The sequence below is a fragment of the Salvelinus alpinus genome, chromosome 4 (genome assembly GCF_045679555.1).
Source record: "Salvelinus alpinus chromosome 4, SLU_Salpinus.1, whole genome shotgun sequence".
Taxonomy (NCBI): domain Eukaryota; kingdom Metazoa; phylum Chordata; class Actinopteri; order Salmoniformes; family Salmonidae; genus Salvelinus; species Salvelinus alpinus.
This window is the reverse complement of record NC_092089.1, coordinates 67,189,263-67,209,695: the sequence shown is the minus strand read 5'-3', so window position 1 is coordinate 67,209,695 and position 20,433 is coordinate 67,189,263. Positions and strand designations below refer to the sequence as shown.

Below are 20,433 nucleotides of genomic sequence, written 5' to 3'. Positions count from 1 at the left end.
ATAGACAGGTGTGTGTGTGCCTTTCCAAATCATGTCCAATCAATTGAATTTACCACAGGTATAATCCAATCAAATTGTAAAAACATCTCAAGGACGATCAATGGAAACAGGATGCATCTGAGCTCAATTTCGAATATCATAGCAAAGGGTATGAATACTTATGTAAATAAGGTATTTCTGTTTTTTTTTTTAATACATTTGCAAAAAAAATAATAAAAATCTGTTTTCGCTTTGTCATTATGGGGTATTGTGTGTAAATTGATGAGGGGGGGGGAATACTTGAATCCATTTTCGAATAACACTAAAGTAACAATGTGGAAAAAGTCAAGGTGTCTGAATACTTTCCGAATGGACTCTAGATCCATAGGAAAGTAACCTGAGATGTTCTATAGGTGCAGGCATGGATAGACATAATCGGGTGGCGGTATACCCGAATATGGCTCAAAATTGTCTAAAGAAAAAGGCCTCTCCTCAATTCCTCTGCGTGGAGCCCAAGAGCCAACCATAGCCGGTCAAAAAAAGGTCTTCCTCATTCCAAAAGCGTGGGAAAGGGGATTCTGACACACTCAACAAATACAAATGATTACCTCCTCCCTGAGGAAATGCAATTTTATGAACTGTATTTCCTTGGCATAACTTTGACTACTGACCTTAACTGGGTGGAGTTTGAACAGGTGCACTGTATAAAAACGACAGGTAACGGCTTAAAGACCAGTAGTGGTGGATGGCGAAAGTCATTCAAAATGGGCAACTGGATCATTAACCATGGACTGACATACTTCATACTGGTAAGAATATGATGTATTACCTTAATCATATTGGATAATGTAGGCTATAGTCAATGTATCATTTAAAGCGCATTTGAGTGATGCCCCAGATGCGTAATATCTCTCCAAATGCGCAAAATAGGATAACTTGGTTAGCTTTACTGAAACCCCAAAAGGTCGTGTCTACACTTGACACTTACATGCGACTTCTGCTACCAGAATATGAAGATTGCATTGAAAATACGGGTCTATTCGCATCGTGGTCTGATATTGTACCGATCTGGCAGGATGCATTGTGTGCAGATTTCTCCTTAGTCTGAACGCAATCAGGCTACCGAAAGGGCATACATTGGGCGAGCTCATCACCTATCCTTTCGCAAGTCTCCAGAAAACGTGTGTTTTGGACCGAGAGGCAGCTTTTTATTATAAATTTGGAGGAAAAACGTTCCTAGCGTGTGGAGGCACGTGTCTACTGGCCTCATACACGCTAGCTAATTTGTTTGGTTTGGCTAGAGTTACGCTAACCCGTTTGAAATCGCTATAGCGTTGCTTGCTGGCTAGCTACAGAGGTAGCTACTGCCACCAGTTGTTGTTGTGTTGTCGTATTTAGCCTATTCCACTGTTCGTAGAACGCATACTGTCATTTGAAAATAGCGCGGGAATCCGGACACACTGTGGACAGGGTAGACGTAATTTAAAATGTAGTGTCCGTGCATGACTCGTTCGGGAATTCCATGATCACCCTTACAAAAAAAGATTACATTTTTTAAACTGCAGTCGACTGTGGTATTTTGGACGCAGTAATTGCAGCGGTCTAAAGGCACTGCATCTCAGTGCAAGAGGCGTCACTGTAGTCCCTGATTCGAATCCAGGCTGCATCACATCCGGCCGTGATTGGGAGTCACATAGGGCGGCGCACAATTAGCCCAGAGTCGGCCGGGGTAGGCCGTCATTGTAAATAAGAATTTGATCTTAACTGACTTCCCTAGTTAAATAAAGGTAAAATAAATACATTGCAGAATAACTGAAATGTAACTGCAGTTACTCTGCAAAATTACTGTATTAAAAAAAAGTGTTATTTTGGACGCAGTATTTGGAACATACTACAGTTAGACTGCACTTTAACTGCAATCTTTTTTTGCAAAGGCAGAACTATGATCAGAATACTAAAGCTGCATGAACTGTCTAGACAACGGCAAGATATGTTATTTTGAGAGGAATGCATGTTATTTTAAGAGTAATAAATAGAAGACTACAATATTCCCAATCCTGCTGTTTTGGTCATCTTTTCCTGGCTGGATTTACAGGTGGTCTGGATGGCCATCAACATATTCATCTTCGTCTGGTTCTACTTCTTGTACGACTTGGGGGATCAGTTTTTCTACACGCGACACCTTTTAGGGGTGAGTCTTACCATATTATTTAGGCCTTGGGTAGTATAAACATAGTATACTGTAAATGCTCAATTAATAATGCATTCATATGATTTAAATAGGACAAGTATGAAGTATCGGACTTTGTCTGTTGAATTTGTTTTAACTGAGTTTTACCCGTAGTTTACACCATTCCTTATGATAGGACAGATGTCACAGAGGGTATGTATAGGATAACACACTGCAGAGGTTGACATGGGTGTCTTTGGGCTTTCAGTCTGCATTGGCCTGGGCCAGAGCCCCTGCAGCCGTCCTCAACTTCAACTGCCTGCTGATTCTGCTGCCTGTGTGTCGGAACCTGCTGTCTCTTGTCCGCGGCTCCTTCGTGGTAAAACTAATCCTAAGGGTTTAGCCAAGGGGTCTTGCAATTATTGCCTAATTTGTCATCACAGCATCTTGTAGCAAACATTCCTCTGTACATTACTGTATACTTATATTGTCTGATGATAACTATAACGGAACGGACTTGTATGGTTGAAGTGCTTTGCCAATATATTAAAGGTTCATGGCTTTTAATTGACTTTCATTGTCGTCTTCCTAATTTGTCTTGAACTTCCTTGTGTGGCTGTTTCAGTGCTGTGGGCGAACTATGAGGAAACAGCTGGACAAAAATATCAGTTTCCACAAGCTGGTGGCCTACATGATTGGCCTGATGACAGGTATGCGACGCTTCCTTCCTGGTCAGATAACCAGCTGAAAACCCTAACCTGAAGCCTTTACTTTCTCATGCACTGATAAGTAATCTACTCGTAAACAAAGTTTGATTTTAGGTGACAATGGTGATGAAACGTTTAAGATTTATTTGAAATTGTTACCAGTATTATTTGGTCAACACAAAATATGACACTTTCTTATTGTGGTGAAGGCACAATAAGGTCAAGGGGTGAAAAAGACCAGGAGACTGAAGCTGGAAATGGACTTACTAGGGTTGTTGGAGGGGGAGATCCTGACCTCCGAGAGACTAAAGGCCTTACAAAGTATTTCTCAAGAAGAACAGAGTAAACAGATCGGTCACATTCGATAGAACATTTGAACATTCATCCAGTATCTTTTGATATCGCCTGATGGACTATTCACGCTATATTGAAGATGTCATTGAAAACCTCAGCTTCTGTTTAAATACCAGTACATGGTTCAACGTAGATCGAAATGGAGAACAACATTCAGACATGGCTTCTTTTATGTTATTATCCCTGTGCCATTACCCCTGTGCCATACCTGTACATGGTTCAAAGTAGATTAAACCGTTTCAACATAGATTGTGCCATTATCTTTGTGCCAATTTCTACACTTTTCTATTCTTAAATAATAGTTTTTCTATAGAATGGAGTAGTGGTATCTAATCAAGGCAGTGACTCAGATCCAAAGTTCAACTAATTTATCTGCGCTGCCCTGAATGGATGTCAAATTTGGGGGTGGTTTATTCAGATCCCTATTAGATTTTGCAAAAGCAGCAGCTATTATTCCTGGGTTGGAATGATCCTGTTGAACACATAGGAATCTCGATTCTATTCCTAATGCTAAATTAAAAGTTCAACTGTCTATTTCCTCTTGTTTTGTGGCAGCGGTTCACATCATTGCCCATTTGCTGAACGTGGAGCGGTACTACAACAGCTGGCATGGAGAGTATGATACCCTCAGCATGGCCCTGTCCAGACTTAACGACTCGGGCAACACCACCTACCTGAACCCAATCCGCTCTACAACCACTGTACGGCTTGCAAGCCATTGGAGTTTTAATCACTTGTTTAGTACTGTATTATAATTCTTTGTATGTTATTGTAATTAGGGCACCAAGTTTTTCCTAGTCAGGTTTGGTATACCAAACAAACTCCTGGCACAAGTCCTTGTAGAAGTGTTATATAGGCCTAGAGGTCATGTGAATGACTTGGGTGCATTCTGATTGGCTCCTTCTGCCTCAGACTCCGAACCTCCTGGTGTTCACCACCATCGCTGGGATCACGGGCGTAATCATCACGCTGGCATTCATCCTTATGATCACCTCGTCCATGGAGGTCATCAGGCGCAGCTACTTCGAGGTCTTCTGGTTCACACACCACCTCTTCATAGTCTTCTTTGCTGGGCTGGTCATCCATGGAGCCGGGTAAGGCGCCTTCAGTCCCAGCTCCCAGTAATTTTAAAGCTACAATATCTGACCAAATTCACATAGAAATGGCAGTTAGCTTTGCTTTCAATGAGAATGAGATTTCTAAGAAGCAGTAGATCTGTTCTATATGCACTATTTCTATGTTTCCTGTTTTTAAGTTTCGTTTTTGCGTCTTTTACTTTCAGTTTAGTACACCAGCTTCAAACTGCTGACAATACAATATTTTTGGTTATGGAAAAGGTATTTCACAGAGGTTTAGATGGTGCAATGATTCTCTACACTATACTTGCTTGTTTTGTCACATAAACAGAAATTATGCAAACTACTGTATTAGAATTTTTGCAACCAGGAAATGGTGGAGTGATTTCTGCATAGTGCACCTTTTTAAGAGTAAAGATTTGTTTTGGATTAGAAGTCAATGGTTTTGTCCTTTGTCCCTACAGACGCATAGTTCGAAGTCAAACAAACGCCAATCCACCATATAATATCACCTTCTGTAAAGATCATATAGAAGACTGGGGGAAGGAAACAATGTGTCCCGTCCCTCAGTTTGCAGGGGGGTTCCCACAGGTAAGAGGTTCCTCAATGACACGTAATAATATCACCTACAATCAAAAATAACTTAAGCGAATCGTCTTAGATACAGTATGTCCTGTTCCCATGTTCCCATGTCCTTATAGACCTGGATGTGGGTGATCGGTCCCATGGTCCTCTATGTGTGTGAGCGCTTGCTGCGCTTCATCCGCTACATTCAGGCTGTCAAATACAGAAAGGTAAGTGTGCACTGCAGTAACTACTAACTATTCTGTGTAATTGACAATAATTGTATTTTCCTTTCCATGACCAGATAATCAATATCCGTTTCTCTAACGCTCCCCTCTTAGATAGTGATTCGGCCGTCCAAAGTACTGGAACTGCAGCTGGTGAAGAATGGTTTCAAAATGGACGTGGGCCAGTACGTCTTCCTCAACTGCCCAGCCATCTCCCAGCTGGAGTGGCACCCCTTCACCATGACCTCTGCCCCCGAGGAGGATTTCTTCAGCGTGCACATTCGCTCTGTAGGTGACTGGACCCAGAAACTCATCAGCATCGTGGAGCAGCTCCCTGAGGGGGCTCAGGGACCGAAGTAAGTTATCTTTATAGAAAAGCAGACAATGGCTTATAATGTAGCAGCAAGCTCCTCATCTTTGTTGATGGGGAGGATAAGGGGCATCAATGCATGATTTCTGTGAAAGGTCCAAGTTACATGCACAGATTAAGTTGGAAACCATTCCTGAATGCATAGGAATTAGGTTTAGCTGGTCAAATCTTTCTGCCCTCCTATCCTGTTTGCGATGGCTTGACCTTTGACCTGTTCCTCAGAATGGGTGTGGATGGACCATTTGGTACGGCCAGTGAGGATGTGTTTGACTACGAAGTCGCCATGCTGGTTGGCGCTGGAATCGGAGTCACCCCCTTCGCCTCCATCCTCAAGTCCATCTGGTACAAATTCAAGGACTCCAACCCCGAGCTACGCACCAGAAAGGTAGGGAACATATTGATACTCTCTGGCTTTCCATTGAAGCTACTAACCAGACAGCTTTAGTCCTGCATACCAGTCTAATTCCATGATGCACCTGAATGTCTCTGTGAACATTAGTATTTTTCATGGACTTTTGACAGCATAGCATGTTATAGCTTCAGGATTTAAATTGTTTGAAATCACATCCTCATATTTACTTCCTGGTTGCAGATCTACTTCTATTGGCTGTGCAGGGAGACGCATGCATTCGAGTGGTTTGCAGATCTGCTGCAGGTGCTGGAGAGGGAGATGGAGGAGAGAGGCATGGGAGACTTCCTCACCTACAAACTCTTCCTCACTGGATGGGATCAGAGCCATGTACGTAAGGCAGCATACATACACCCACCAACAATCTGTATTACCATATTCCACTGTGAGACATGCAGTAGTTGTGGTAGCGTCTGTTCACTATCTTTCTTCCCCATAGGCAACTCATGTGATGGTTCATGCGGATGCGGACACGGATGTGGTCACTGGTCTGAAGCAGAAAACCAACTACGGCAGGCCCAACTGGGATAACGAGTTTGAACAAGTGTGCAAAGAGAATCCGACGTACGTTTGTTTACAACACGTCTTGACATGACAATATTCCCTTTATAAATCAGTTCTGGACAGTAGTTAAAGCTGCAATATGTAACTTTTTGGGGCGACTCTACCAAATTCACAAGTCTAAGAAGCTGTACATCTGTTCTATGGGCGCAATTTCTATGCTTCCCGTTCTTATGTGCACAAAATGAGAGAAATAAGCTTTTTAGAATTTTAGCGACCAAGAAATGGCAGAGCGATTTCTGCATTGTGCATCTTTAAAAACAGGGGTATTACATATAGCTTGGACTGTACCCTTCATTGACTAAACTACTATATATGTCTCTCTTATCAATGTCTATAGGTCAGTGGTGGGCACGTTCTTGTGTGGCCCTGTGGTCTTAGCTACCGTCTTGTCAAAGAAATGTGTCAAATACACGGACGTCGATCCCCGAAAGACCAAATTCTACTTCAACAAGGAGAACTTCTGAGCAAAACAATGTCTAATCTGCCCCCCTACCAAAGCTGGCTCTTTGGTCTTCCAAAATGTTTGCAAAGATATGTTTTTAAAACCATTAATCAGCTTCCCAAGTGGTGCAGCGGTACTGCCGGCCAGGATTTCCTTGTTCCATCGCGCTCTAGCGACTCCTTGTGGCGGGCCGGGCGCCTGCAAGCTGACTTTGGTCGCCAGCTGGACGGTGTTTCCTCCTACACATTGGTGCGGCTGACTTCCGGGTTAAGTGAGCAGTGCGGCTTGGCAGGGTCATGTTTCGGGGGATGCATGGCTTTCGACTTCGCCTCTCCTGAGTCCGTAGAGGAGTTGCAGCGATGGGACAAGACTATAACCAATTGGATCTCAAGAAATTGAGGGGGGGAAAATATATTTTTTACAAGAATCTGAACATGACAGATCCTGACATGCTGTAGAATATATCAGCCCTTAATACATTTTTGGATTCTGCTTCCTCCACAGAAAACTGACCAGCCTTGCACAGAGACAAAAGTTTAGACAAATCAGAAAAATAAGCTTTGTGCATATGAAATATTTCTGGGATATTTTATTTCAACTCAAACATGCACAGTGTAGAATAAGGAATCAACCATGGCTCTTCAATCTGAACATGACACTGGGGCCTTTGAGTTTCACGCTTTCAAGGTGTAGCTACAGAGAAGGAAATGATAGCAATGTTTTTACAAAAGCCCTATTGTATATCCATTTCCTTGTAAACAATACAGGTGCACTGAAGTGTTAAATGAGGGCGAAGCATTGCCAGTCAAAGCCACAGAATCTATTCTAGAACAAATGAGTCACAATCCTATGAAGCATGTATACGAATGTACTTTCCTTGGAATTATTTTGTAAATGTGAGGACTCTTCCACTCCGTGTACCCCCTCAACCTGTCCTTTTTCTGATGAGCAAATAGTTTATTTTAATCTACAATGACAATTCAAATCCTCTCCGGTACATACCAACATCCCATCTGAATAAAATACAGTACTGAAAAATTGTTCATCTATTTTTATTGATAGACAATATAAAAACCCATAACATCCAGCAATACTTCTGTTGAAGTATTGCCATTTGAAGATGAACTGCCATTCTTCAAACCACAAGCACTCACTTCAATCTTCCATTAAAAAAAGACAATATAATACAAAACAATCTACAAAATGTTTGAAATTAGGATGAGGTGACGTCGACATTATAGGGGACAGGGAGTTGGTTGTTCTTTAGGGCGCCCCGGCGGTCTTCTGGATCTGCTCTTTGAGGATGAGGATGCTCTGCCTCTGCTCTGGGGGCAGCATAGCAATCTGTTCTGGGGTCAGCTGCAGCACCTGCATGATCAAGGCGGCCTGGGAAATAATAGACAATCTGGTGAACCACACTGCTCTCAGATCAGATATTGACAGGCAGTAATGTTAAAACCAAAATACCTCCAAAAGCACAGCATTTGGATACAGAAGGAAAGTCAGATCTTTCAAAATAGTTTAAACAGAACACGTTCAAATTTTTCCATTGAATAACTACGTCATGTAGTGTATTCCATTGGTTGTTATTGCATTGAAATAAATGGCTTTTCATTGAGTGCTAATGCATTGGTTCTTTTGTTGCCCTGACTCGTTAGGTAGCCAAAGAAAGCACTGAGCCCCAAGTTGTCTCCACAAACCCAAGTGCTTGAGATGTCATCCTCTTCTCATCCCATTCCTCAACTTCCTTCCCAGACTGCTGACAGGTTAGGACAGACATAGAACTTTCATTTAAAAGTTGGGGTTTAAGCGTCTTGTCATTGAGCATCTTTTTTATTTAACCAGGTAGGCCAGTTGAGAACAGGTTCTCAATTACAACTGCGACCTGGCCAAGATATAGCAACGCAGTGCAACAAAAACAGTTACAAAGGTTCAATCAATAACACAATAGAAAAATCTATGTACAGTGTGTGCAAATGTAGAAGAGTAGGGAGGTAGGCCAGAGGCAAAATAATTACAATTTAGCATTAACACTGGAGTGATAGATGTGCAATTAGAGATACTGGGGTGCAAAAGAACAAGAGGGTAAGTAATACTATGGGGATGAGGTAATTGGGTGTGCCATTTACAGATTGGCTGTGTACAGGTACAGTGATCGGTAAGTTGCTCTGACAGCTGATGCTTAAAGTTAGAGGGAGAGAGAAGACTCCAGCTTCAGTGATTTTTGCAATTCGTTCCAGTCATTGGCAGCAGAGAACTGGAAGGCGGCCAAAGGAAGTGTTGGCTTTGGGGATGACCAGTGAAATATACCTGCTAGAGCGCATGCTATGGGTGGGTGTTGCTATGGTGACCAGTGAGCTGAGATAATGCGGGGCTTTACCTAGCAAAGACTTAGATGACCTGGAGCCAGTGGGTTTGGTGACGAATATGTAGTGAGGGCCAGACAACGAGAGCATACAGGTCGCAGTAGTGGGTAGTATATGGGGCTTTGGTGACAAAACGGATGGGACTGTGATAGACTACATCCAGTTTGCTGAGTAGTGTTGGGGGCTATTTTGTAAATGACGCCGCCAAAGTCAAGGATCGGTAGGATAGTCCGTTTTACAAGGGTATGTTTGGCAGCATGAGTGAAGTAGGCTTTGTTGCGAAATAGGAAGCCGATTCTAGATTTAATTTTGGATTGGAGATGCTTAATGTGAGTCTGGAAGGAGAGTTTACAGTCTAGCCAGACACCTAGGTATTTGTAGTTATCCACATATTCTAGGTCAGAATCGTCCAGTGTAGTGATGCTAGTCGGGCGGGAGGGTGCGTGCAGCAATCGGTTGAAGAGCATGCATTTAGTTTTACTAGCATTTAAAAGCTGTTGGAGGCCACAGATGGAGAGTAGTATGGCGTTGAAGCTTATTTGGAGGTTTGTTAGCACAGTGTCCAAAGAAGGGCCAGATGTACACAGAATGGTGTCATCTGCGTAGAAGTGGATCAGAGAATCACCAGCAGCAAGAGTGACATTGATATATACAGAGAAAAGAGTTAGCCCGAGAATTGAACCCTGTGGCACCCCCATAGAGACTGCCAGAGGTCCAGACAACAGGCCCTCCGATTTGACACATTGAACTATCTGAGAAGTAGTTGGTGAACCAGGCGAGGCAGTCATTTGAGAAGCCAAGGCTATTGAGTCTGCCAATAAGAATGTGGTGATTGACAGAGTCGAAAGCCTTGGCCAGGTCGATGAAGACAGCTGCACAGTACAGTGCCTTCAGAAAGTATTCACACCCCTTGACTTTTCTCACATTTTGTTGTGTTACAGCCAGAATTTAAAATTGTAATTTGTCACTGGCCTACACACAACAACCCATGATGTCAAAGTGGAATTGTTTCTTTTTTACAAATCAATAAAAGTGGAAAAGCTGAAAGGTCTTGAGGCAATAAGTATTCAAACCCTTTGTTATGGCAAGCCTAAATAAGTTCAAGAGTATAAATGTGCTTTACAAGTCACATAATAAGTTGCATGGACTCTGAATACAAGAGTGTTTAAACACTATTTTTGAATGAATACCTCATGTCTGTACCCCACACATAATTTTAAAAGGTCCCTCAGTCGAGCAGTAAATTTCAAACAGATTCAACCGCAAACAATGGAGGTTTTCCAATGCCTCACAAAGGGCACCTATTGGTAGATGGGTAAAAAAAAGCAGACATTGAATATCCCTTTGAGCATGGTGAAGTTATTACACTTTGGATGGTGTATCAATACACCCAGTCACTGCAAAGATACAGGCATCCTTACTAACTCAGTTGCCGGAGTGGAAGAAAACCGCTCAGGGATTTCAACGAGGCCAATGGTGACTTTAAAACAGTTACAGAGTTGAATGGCTGTGATGGGAGAAAACTGAGGATGGATCAACATTGTAGTTATTGCCTTCGGGAAGTATTCACAACCCTCGACTTTTTCCACATTCTGTTATGTTACAGCCTTACTCTAAAATTTATTAAATTGTTTTCCCCCATAATGACAAAGCAAAAACAGGTTTAGAAATGTTTGCGAATGTATTAAAAATAAACTGAAATGTCACATTTACATAAGTATTTAGACCCTTAAAAATCAGTACTTTGTTGAAGCACCTTTGGCAGCATCGAGTTTTCTTGGGTATGACGCTACAAGCTTGGCACACCTGTATTTAGGGAGTTTCTTCCATTCTTCTCTGCAGATCCTCTCAAGCTCGGTCAGGTTGGATGGGGAGCGTTGCTGCACAGCTATTTTCAGGTCTCTCCAGAGATGATCGACCGGGTTCTAGTCCAGGCTCTGGCTGGGCCACTCAAGGACATTCAGAGACTTGTCCCAAAGCCAGTCCTGCGTTGTCTTAGCTGTGTGCTTAGGGTGGTTGTCCTGTTGGAAGGTGAATCTTCTCCCCAGTCGGAGGTCCTGAGCGCTCTGGAGCAGGTTGTCATCAAGGATCTCTGTACTTCATCTTTGCCTCGATCCTAACTAGTCTCCCAGTCCCTGCTGATAAAAAACATCCCCACAACCATGCTTCACCGTAGGGAAGTGCTGCAGAGATGGTTCTCCTTCTGGAAGGTTCTCCCATCTCCACAGAGGAACTCTGTCAGAGTGACCATCGGGTTCTTGGTCACCTCCCTGACCAATGCCCTTCTCCCCCGATTGCTCAGTTTGGCCGGGCGGCCAGCTCTAGGAAGAGTCTTGGTGGTTCCAAACTTCTTCCATTTAAGAATGATGGAGGCCACTGTGTTCTTGGGAATCTTCAATGCAGCAAAAAAAATGTGGTACCCTTCCCCAGATCTGTGCCTTGACACAATCCTGTCCCAGAGCTCCAGGGACAATTCCTTCAACCTCATGTTTTGGTTTTTGCTCTGACTTGCACCGTCAACTGTGAGACCTCATATAGACAGGTGTGTGCCTTTCCAAATCATGTCCAATCAAGTTGTAGAAACATCTCAAGAATGATCAGTGGAAACCAAGGTGCACCTGAACTCAATTTCAAGTCTCATAGCAAAAGGTCTGAATGGTTATGTAAATAAGGCATCGGTTTAATTTGTATAAATTTGCAGACATTTCTAAAAACCTGTTTTTGCTTTGTCATTATGGGGTTGTGTGTGTAGATTTCTGAGGACTTCTATCCCTTTTAGAATAAGGCTGTAACATAAAATGTTGAAAAAGTAAAGGGGTCTGAATACTTTCCAAAGGTTATGTATGCCACAATACTAACCTGCTGAACAGAGTGAAAAGGAAGCAAGCCTGTACAGAATAACATTTTCCTAAACATGCATTGTTTGAACAAGGCACTAAAGTAATACTGCAAAAAATGTGGCAAAGCAATTAACTTTTTGTCCTGAATACAAAGTGTTATGTTTGTGGAAAATCAAATACAACATGACCGAGTACCACTCTCCATACTTTCAAGCATAGCGGTGGCTGCATCATGTTATGGGCATGATTGTAATCGTTAAGGACTGGGGAGCTTTTTAGGATAAAACAATAAAGACAGAATGGAGATAAGCACAGGCAAAATTCTAGAGGAACTCCTGGTTCAGTCTGCTTTCCAACAGACACTAGGCAACAAATTTACCTTTCAGAAGGACAAAAACCTAAAGTACAGGGCCAAATCTACACTGGAGTTGCTTACCAAGAAGACCGTGAAGGTTCCTGAGTGGCTGTTTTTACTTAAAGCGACATGAAAATCTATGGCAAGACCTGAAAACGATTGTTTAGCAATGATCAACAACCAATTTGACAGAGCTTGAAGGATTTTGAAAATAATAAAATGGGCAAATGTTGCACAATCCAGGTGTGCAAAGCTCTTCGAGACTTACAGTTGTAATCGTTCCCAAAGGTTATTCTAACATGCATTGACTTAGGGGGTTGAATACTTATGTAATCAAGACAGTGTTTATTTTTTTATTACAAATGTTAGAATTTACTTCCACTTTGACATTAGGGTATTTTGTGCAGATCATTGACCAAAATAATTCACAATTAAATAGATTTCAATCCCACTTTAACACAACAAAATGTGGAAAAAGTCAATAGATGAATACTTTCTGAAGGCACTTGATGCTCCAGTTTCTCTAGACAGCCAACACTAATCTGAGCCAATATCTTCTAGCACTAGCCAGGCATTTTAAGTTGAAACTGAAAGTTAATCGTGACACAATGGTGACATGACAAACCCACCTTCTCATGGTCCTGTGAGGTCACCTGGCTTTGCCCTGGGCTGAAGCTACCTCCGGACTGTGGTACACCAGGACCCTGAAAAAAACAATTAGAACTTTTTTCATTGACAAAAAGACCTAATGTAGTGAAGACATTTGCTGTAGGTAGGCAGTACCGGTCTGGCAGTTGTAGGGGCATTAGGATTCATGGAGTGGGGGGGGGGGCCCTGCATTCCTTGGGCCATGGGAACCCTCTGGCCTGACACTGGTCCACGGGTGTCCACCGCTCTGGGGTCACGACCTTTAGAAACAACAGCCATTCCTCACGTGATTACTCATTACAGATCTGATCTAACTAGTCTAAGCACAGGAGCTTTCCCACCTGTTTTCCACACAGTTCTAAATTATGGCAATAATGCTTCTTATAAAATGTCTGCTAATAAAAGAGACTTAAAAGAGACTTAATTAATACTGTGATGTGGTTACCTCTCGTCTCCATGGGGGGTCCCCGGGGCTCTCCCATCATGCCTCTGGGTTCACCCATGGGGGGTCCCCGGGGCTCTCCCATCATGCCTCTGGGTTCACCCATGGGGGGTCCCCGGGGCTCTCCCATCATGCCTCTGGGTTCACCCATGGGGGGTCCTCTCATGTCGTGAGGCGGCCTCATGTCCGGAGGAGGCCCGCCAACCATCTGGTTCATGTGTATGGGGGGCCCCTGGTGTGGTGGGGGGGCGCCAATGAAGCCTCCTCCACGACTGGACACAAAGAGAACACAGAATAAGCCAGTCGTTCACAGAAATTCAAAAGGTGCTATAAGAATGCAATTGATTAACTCAATGACGGTAAAAGTACACTAACAACGATGGCTCCTCTTTCACCTGGGTTCGATGACCTCTCCTGTGACTGAGAGCAGGGTTCCTCCTCGGGGGTCGTTGGGGCCGTCGCCAAGCAGACCTCTGGGGGGGATACCACCTGGTCCTGAGGGGGGTATACATCAGTCAGCTATAGACATGTCGGAGGGACACCACCTATCACAGAACACAACATCACTCACTACACCGTAATGCATCCAAAGAACTACAGTTCTAATTCTATGGTCATGTCACTCATCAGACCATGGTGATTTAATTTCACAATGACTCCCATAGATCACACAGACAGACACACTAACCACAGCACAGTAATGACACAGCTCACCATCACACCACAGACAGGGAGAGGACCGAGGTAAAAACAACAAGGAAGTACCACAGCGGGAGTTTTATACAAAAGGAGCACGGCATATCTTTGAAAATGTTCTGTTTTCAAGTCGTTTGCCTACTTGCGTCTTGCACATCTGGTATTGTTGGACGGGTCACGTCAATAGAAGAGGCATGTGTTAGTGACATGAAAAAAGGCCATGGGTGTTAACATGAAATTGCTAAAACAGCATTCGTCAACAAAATAGATTTGTGCTACAATAAATGTATTAACCCCAGTCCTCGTCATGGAATTTTCTAACAGGTGATTACAATTGAGGTTATTTGTTCATGCGGCCGCCTTTGGCAATCACTCAAATCATTCATCACACTTGTATCTTGGGGCTATTATTCAGATTTGCAGTTGCACCACACCATCCCTATGACATGATAGGGTTTTAGGGCAATGTGTATTTTTAGCCTGAAGTAAACACCTGCACTTCCTTGTATGCAATCCTGCATGACCAGTCAGATTAATGATACATTTCTAAATGACCAAAATTGATTTATTCTAACAGGACATCATTTATGCTCTCATGGTCAAAAGAGTCCATATTAACAAAGGAACCTGAAGGACTCACAGTACAGTTAGATATCAATAAAAAAAAACTGTACCATAGAGGCACAAAATAAGTTAGAGGGGGAAAAAAAGAAATGGAAGAACTTATTCAAGAAAGAGCAAGTGTAATATATTATATAAATAAAGTGAAATGGAGGGAATATGGGTAAAAAAATGCAACAAATGATTTTACAATCTTAAACATAGAAATGCTACCAAAAAATGTAATTGAAACTTGTTACAAATGGAGTCACGCATGATTCACCGAACAATATTTGAAAAGAGTAAGTTAAGTACTTTAAGAATATGTTTTCGTTTCAGTCTCCTCCATCTCCACTAACCGAAGCTAATTGTACGGATTTCTTCCCTATTAATAATGTAAAATTAACATCTGTACAGAAAGACTCATGTGAAGGCCAAATTGCAGAGGAGGAACTTCTTGACGCAATTAAAAGCTTTATGTCTGGGAAAACTCCAGGGCTGGATGGCATACCAGTGGAAGTATACCAAACTTTTTTTTATTTAAAAAAAATATATATACTCAGAGGACCAATATTAGCACGTTTTAAGCACTCCTATATAAACAGATTATAGGATACGCAACAAGAAGGTTCAATTTCATTATTACTGAAACAGGATCCAAGTGGTATATATATATATATATATATATATATTGGGTTTCACTTGGGTGAAATGTTGGAATCATGGAAATAGAATGACTATTCTAATTCTATAGTTAGAATATGATAGTGGGCACTTTGAATAGTGTTGTTAAACATGAAAATGAATGAAAATGCCAGGTAGGAGTTAGTGATAGGAACCAAAGTGTTGATAATCGTTTCCTAGGGGACCCTATAATATTTGGCTACATTGTCTGTTCTCTCTTAGCCACTTCATGTAGCTAACCTATTAATGCTTCTTGTATTCCTCTTTGATTTAGAAGGTACTGTTGCACAAACAGCATGCTGATTTAGGTGTACACCGTCACTGGTATTATCAGGCTGTATAACTAATTATGTTTGCTCTAACTCAGTACATTATCTAGTTACCTAGCAATTAGCGGCTTTAGGCCCAACTTGCTAAGAAAAACTAGCAGATGTAAGCAACACAAACTAATAGTGTAATTATAGAACGCTACTGGAAGAATATATGAAGAAGCAAAGTGAAAACAGCATTGTTGCATTGACCATGCAGACTGAATACAAGTGTCTTGTGGTCGAGGAACAACAAATGCGCTCCTTGAGTGACAGGGGGCAGGGCTAGGTCTGTGTGGAAAGCGGCATTGAGAGAGTGAGAGGACTCAAGAAGCAAACTATAAAAATGGACGTTAAACACAGCATATCACATTTAACAAACCAAACATTCAAATACCATTATAGAAGGTGAAGTAAAAACCCAAAACCGGTCCATGAAACAATACCGGTATATCGTAAAATACGGTATACTGCCCAGCCCTAACATACATACTTTACCCCAAAAATATATGGGGGATTGGAAATGATGCAGACAATTACATTAATGGGAGCAACAATCTGCAATATTAAAGCCGATCCACCACCTGAAATTAAAAAATATAAAAAATAATGTATGCGCTCATGAGCCAGCCTTTAACAGCCCTGTTGGCTTGGCTGGAGTCTGGGGGAGACAGGCCAGAGCCTGGGGTTAGGGTGTGAGTGATACCTTGAGGCTGCTCGATAGCAGCTTGCCCAGACGATCCTACGGGAGAGTGCTGGAGGTTTCCTGAGCCAGCATTAAGTGAAAAAAAACAAAACAGGAGACAACTCAGAGCAAAGCAGCAACACATAGGAGCGCACCCATCGCATGCCACACTGACAGAGAAGCCCACAGACTTCATAGCAGGAGCTCAGAACACACACAGAAAGCAGCACTACTGACATGGATGGCTGAAGTGGATGAGGTGGCAGAGGTGCGTTTAGTGGTTAAAATGTACAAATATATATTTTGCAGATAGAAATGTACTTAAGCATCCCCCCCAGAAAATAGTCTCGCTAATCTTTACATAGTTGGACAATCCTCAGGCTCCCGAGTGGAGCAGCGGTCTAAGGCACTGCATCTCAGTCCTAAAGGCGTCATGGGAGACACCTCAAATCGAGGCTGTATCACAACCGGACGTGATTGGGAGTCCCATAGGGCGGCGCACAATTGGCCCAGCGTCGTCCGGGTTTGGCCGGTGTAGGCCGTCATTGTAAATAAGAATTTGTTCTTAACTGACTTGCCTAGTTAAATAAAGGTTAAATAAATAAATCCAAAATAAAATCATGTCTGATCTATTACTTTAACTGCAATGCTATGATCTCAGCCACCTGAGTTGGCCCCAAGTCCTGAGGCACTTAAACCACTAGTTTCCTCTGCCACCAAGTGTCAACAAAGAGTAATGACATGCACAGGAGGAAAGGAAGACATGAACAAGTAATGCGAAGACTTAACTGGTAAATACTTCAATTGAAGCCCCGGCTAGGAATGGATGGATTGTAATGCCATTAAAACTAGTTTCATTGGAGACACAGGCATGTTAGATTACCTTGTCCCCTATCGATAGGAACGGGACCTCCCTAAGGCATTCCTATCGGTGGCTGTATCCCACCTGGGGTGAGATGGCAAGGTGAAGCACAAAAGGGGTTCCCCTTTGACTTTTGGATACCAAGAGGCTGTCTATGGGTGTGTGTGTGTTGGTTCTTCTATTCTTGTGGAGACCTAAAATCCCCACAAGGATAGTAAAACAAGGAAAATTCTCCATTGTGGGGATATTTCCCACATCCCCATTAGGACAAAAGCTATTTTAAGCTTAGGGGTTAGGTTTAGGTTTAAGAAAATGTATTTTAGGTCCCCACGAGGATAGAACATAAACATGTGTATGTGAGACAGACAGGGTCTCTCTTTACCTGGTGGTCCCACCAGTCCCTGCCCTGGGATGGGCCCAGGTCCTCCACCTATGGGAGGCGGCTGCATCATCTGGGGGGCTCCGTTCATGTGCATGCCCGGCTGACGACCACACACAACCAGACATTAGGACAGGGAACAGCACACATGAATCATGTAACAATTATTAAAATGTACAGTACCAGTAAAAAGTTGACACCTACTCATTCCAGAGTTACTTTATTTGTACTATTTTCTACATTGTTATTCTACAGTGAAGACATCAAAACTATGAAATAACACATATGGAATCATGTGGTAACCAAAAAAAGTGTTAAACAAATCTAAATATATTTTATATTTGAGATTCTTCAAAGTAGCATTCCAGGTGAAGCTGATTGAGAGAATGCCAAGAGTGTGCAAAGCTGTCATCAAGGCAAAGGGTGACTACTTTGAAGAATCTAAAATACATTTTGATTTGTTTAACACATGATTCCATGTGTTATTTCATAGTTTTGATGTCCTCACTATTATTCCACAATGTAGAAAATAGTAAAAATAAAGAAACTCTGGAATGAGTAGTTCCAAACTTTTGACTGGTACTGTAGATCCTAGATTTAGCGTTAGAGATTGTGTAGGTTGATCTCAGATGTAGGAAACTGACAGATGGTCTTCAGTTGATCTAAATCCTGATAACTAATCGTTTAATAGCTAATCGTTTAATTTATGTGTCTGCCAAAGTGGATTCACCATTGGCTGTGACTGGGAGACTGGAGCATTGGGCGGTGGAATAGGCTGGTTGGCCACTGGCACTGGTCCAGCTTGACTGTTGGGAACCAATGGCTGCACTGGGATTTGACGGTGAAGCATTTTCTACAGCAGAGGTCAGACGAGCAGAGGAACATCCAAGTTAAACGTTGACGATTCTCTTGACGACAACATGTGCAACAATATCTCTGAATGAGTTCATGCTAAAGGTCTATGAAGAATACAATCTTAACCATTATGCTCTAAAGTCAGTAAGACACCTAACCCCATATCACTGGAGTGCATTTGCACTGACCCAAGTTGCGAGTAACCAGGTCTCACCAAGGCGATCTCAGGGTCTACGATCCTCATGACCACCTGGGCCTGGAGCAAGGCAAAGGCCAGCTGGGGGTTCTGCAACAGCATGTTCCTGGCCTCCTGGGGACTATTTTGCACACACAGCTGGAGGGGATAATTACACCACAATGGGAGTCCAATGAATTTGTCTTTGGATTATCCACAAGTGACTGTCTATGCATGGATGTGATGATATACAATCTCAAAACAAGGAAACTGGAGTCTAAAGAGAGAAAACTCACCTTCATCTGTTTCATGAGCTCAAACATCTGCTCTGGGGGCAGACTGGCCACAGCTCTGCTTATAGACTCTGGAGCCTCATCTGGTATTATGTTGTCCCCGTAGGGAGATTCAATGATAGGGGCCCCCGTCCCCAAACCTGGGGGAGACAACAGGAGTTATGTCCGAAGAGTTATGCTGAAAGCTTCACTCTACCAATTATTGAGAAGCAGCAAAACATGTCCCAACCCCTTTTCAGATGTTTGTTGTGGTGAATAGTGCACTGCACACGTTCCATTGTGGTTAATCGTGCACTGCAGTGTAGCGGGTCAATAGACCTGCGGGTTCCGACAGAGATCATTACGGTGCGGTCTGCATTTTTTATGCTGCGGTTGGGAGCGGGTGGTCACAGACAGACAACTTTGGGATGAAAATATTTGTTGTCATCCCGCAGATTATTTCGAAACTGACATCGATCTACTTTGCATGTGTTAGCCTACCTATTGTATTAAAAGCACATCTGTCGCATTATTCACACACTCAGAATTCGCTGCTTCAAGTTAGGTAGCATATCTCCTAGTTGGGCGTGCTAGATCAAGTGCGCCTAGAATGTTTAGTCTCAATGAAATAGAGAGTAGACTGCCTATGCATGGACGGAGATTGATGTGGCAGTTAACTTTCCAAGGAAATTAAATATGATTTGACTATAGTTTCCTACAGTAGCTGGGTTGCCCTCCAATTTGCGACAGATTAGCATGAGAATATTTTAAAATCTGCAGAAAACAATATAAACGGTTTCCCACCAGAGATGTTTCCATCAAACATACCTTTTGCGAATAAAAAGGCTGTGCATGATGATGTAGAGCACATAAAAACACATTTGCTGTTAAAAAACACAAAAAAACAAGTTAAATGAGTTTCCATCGCATTTTCAACTCTTTTTAAATGTTTTAATTGAACCTTTATTTAACTACGCAAGTCCAGTTAAGAACAAATTCTTATTTAAAAATGATGGCCTACCCCGGCCAATGCTGGGCAAATTGTACGCAGCCCTATGGGACTCCCAATCACGGCCGGATGTGATAGTCTTGATACGAACAAGGGACTGTAGTGACACCTCTTGCACGGAGATGCAGTGCCTTGCGCCACTCGGGAACTCTGGTTGTCACAAAAACAGTTGCAATATACAGCGCATTCGGGAAAGTATTCAGAACCCTTGACTTTTAGCACATTTTATGTTACCGCCTTATTCTAAAATTGATTAAATAGTATCCCCCTCTCAATCTACGATTAAATCTATTAAAAATAAAAAAAATAAACTGAAATGTCACATTTACATAAGTATTCAGACCCTTTACTCAGTACTTTGTAGAAGCACCTTTCGCAGCGATAACATCCGAGTC

The 20,433-nt window shown here is 42.4% G+C and overlaps 2 protein-coding genes across 3 annotated transcripts in view; one reads left to right on the top strand and one right to left on the bottom strand.

Annotated features, from left to right (window-relative positions):
* The first annotated feature begins 456 nt into the window (after positions 1-456).
* Positions 457-7,900, top strand: LOC139574225 (cytochrome b-245 heavy chain-like). Its single transcript, XM_071398593.1, has 13 exons — positions 457-788; positions 2,075-2,170; positions 2,418-2,528; positions 2,775-2,859; positions 3,766-3,911; positions 4,123-4,304; positions 4,751-4,877; positions 4,988-5,080; positions 5,192-5,433; positions 5,670-5,832; positions 6,040-6,186; positions 6,296-6,420; positions 6,758-7,900. Exons 1-13 carry the CDS (start codon positions 603-605, stop codon positions 6,882-6,884), a joined length of 1,830 nt encoding a protein of 609 aa, XP_071254694.1. The 5' UTR covers positions 457-602; the 3' UTR covers positions 6,885-7,900.
* The window catches only part of cstf2 (cleavage stimulation factor, 3' pre-RNA, subunit 2), a 24,781-nt gene continuing 12,246 nt past the window's right edge, over positions 7,899-20,433 (bottom strand). Inside the window, exons 4-13 of one of the 2 annotated variants that reach the window (XM_071398586.1) lie at positions 19,054-19,190; positions 18,797-18,916; positions 18,458-18,580; positions 17,731-17,830; positions 16,508-16,567; positions 13,909-14,008; positions 13,517-13,785; positions 13,207-13,331; positions 13,053-13,127; positions 7,899-8,248 (exon numbers count right to left, since the gene is read on the bottom strand). In XM_071398586.1, the coding sequence (XP_071254687.1) occupies positions 8,126-8,248; positions 13,053-13,127; positions 13,207-13,331; positions 13,517-13,785; positions 13,909-14,008; positions 16,508-16,567; positions 17,731-17,830; positions 18,458-18,580; positions 18,797-18,916; positions 19,054-19,190 (1,232 nt within the window). In that variant the 3' untranslated portion in view covers positions 7,899-8,125. The remainder of the gene's footprint in view (positions 8,249-13,052; positions 13,128-13,206; positions 13,332-13,516; positions 13,786-13,908; positions 14,009-16,507; positions 16,568-17,730; positions 17,831-18,457; positions 18,581-18,796; positions 18,917-19,053; positions 19,191-20,433) is intronic. The other variant, XM_071398587.1, reaches the window with a different exon arrangement.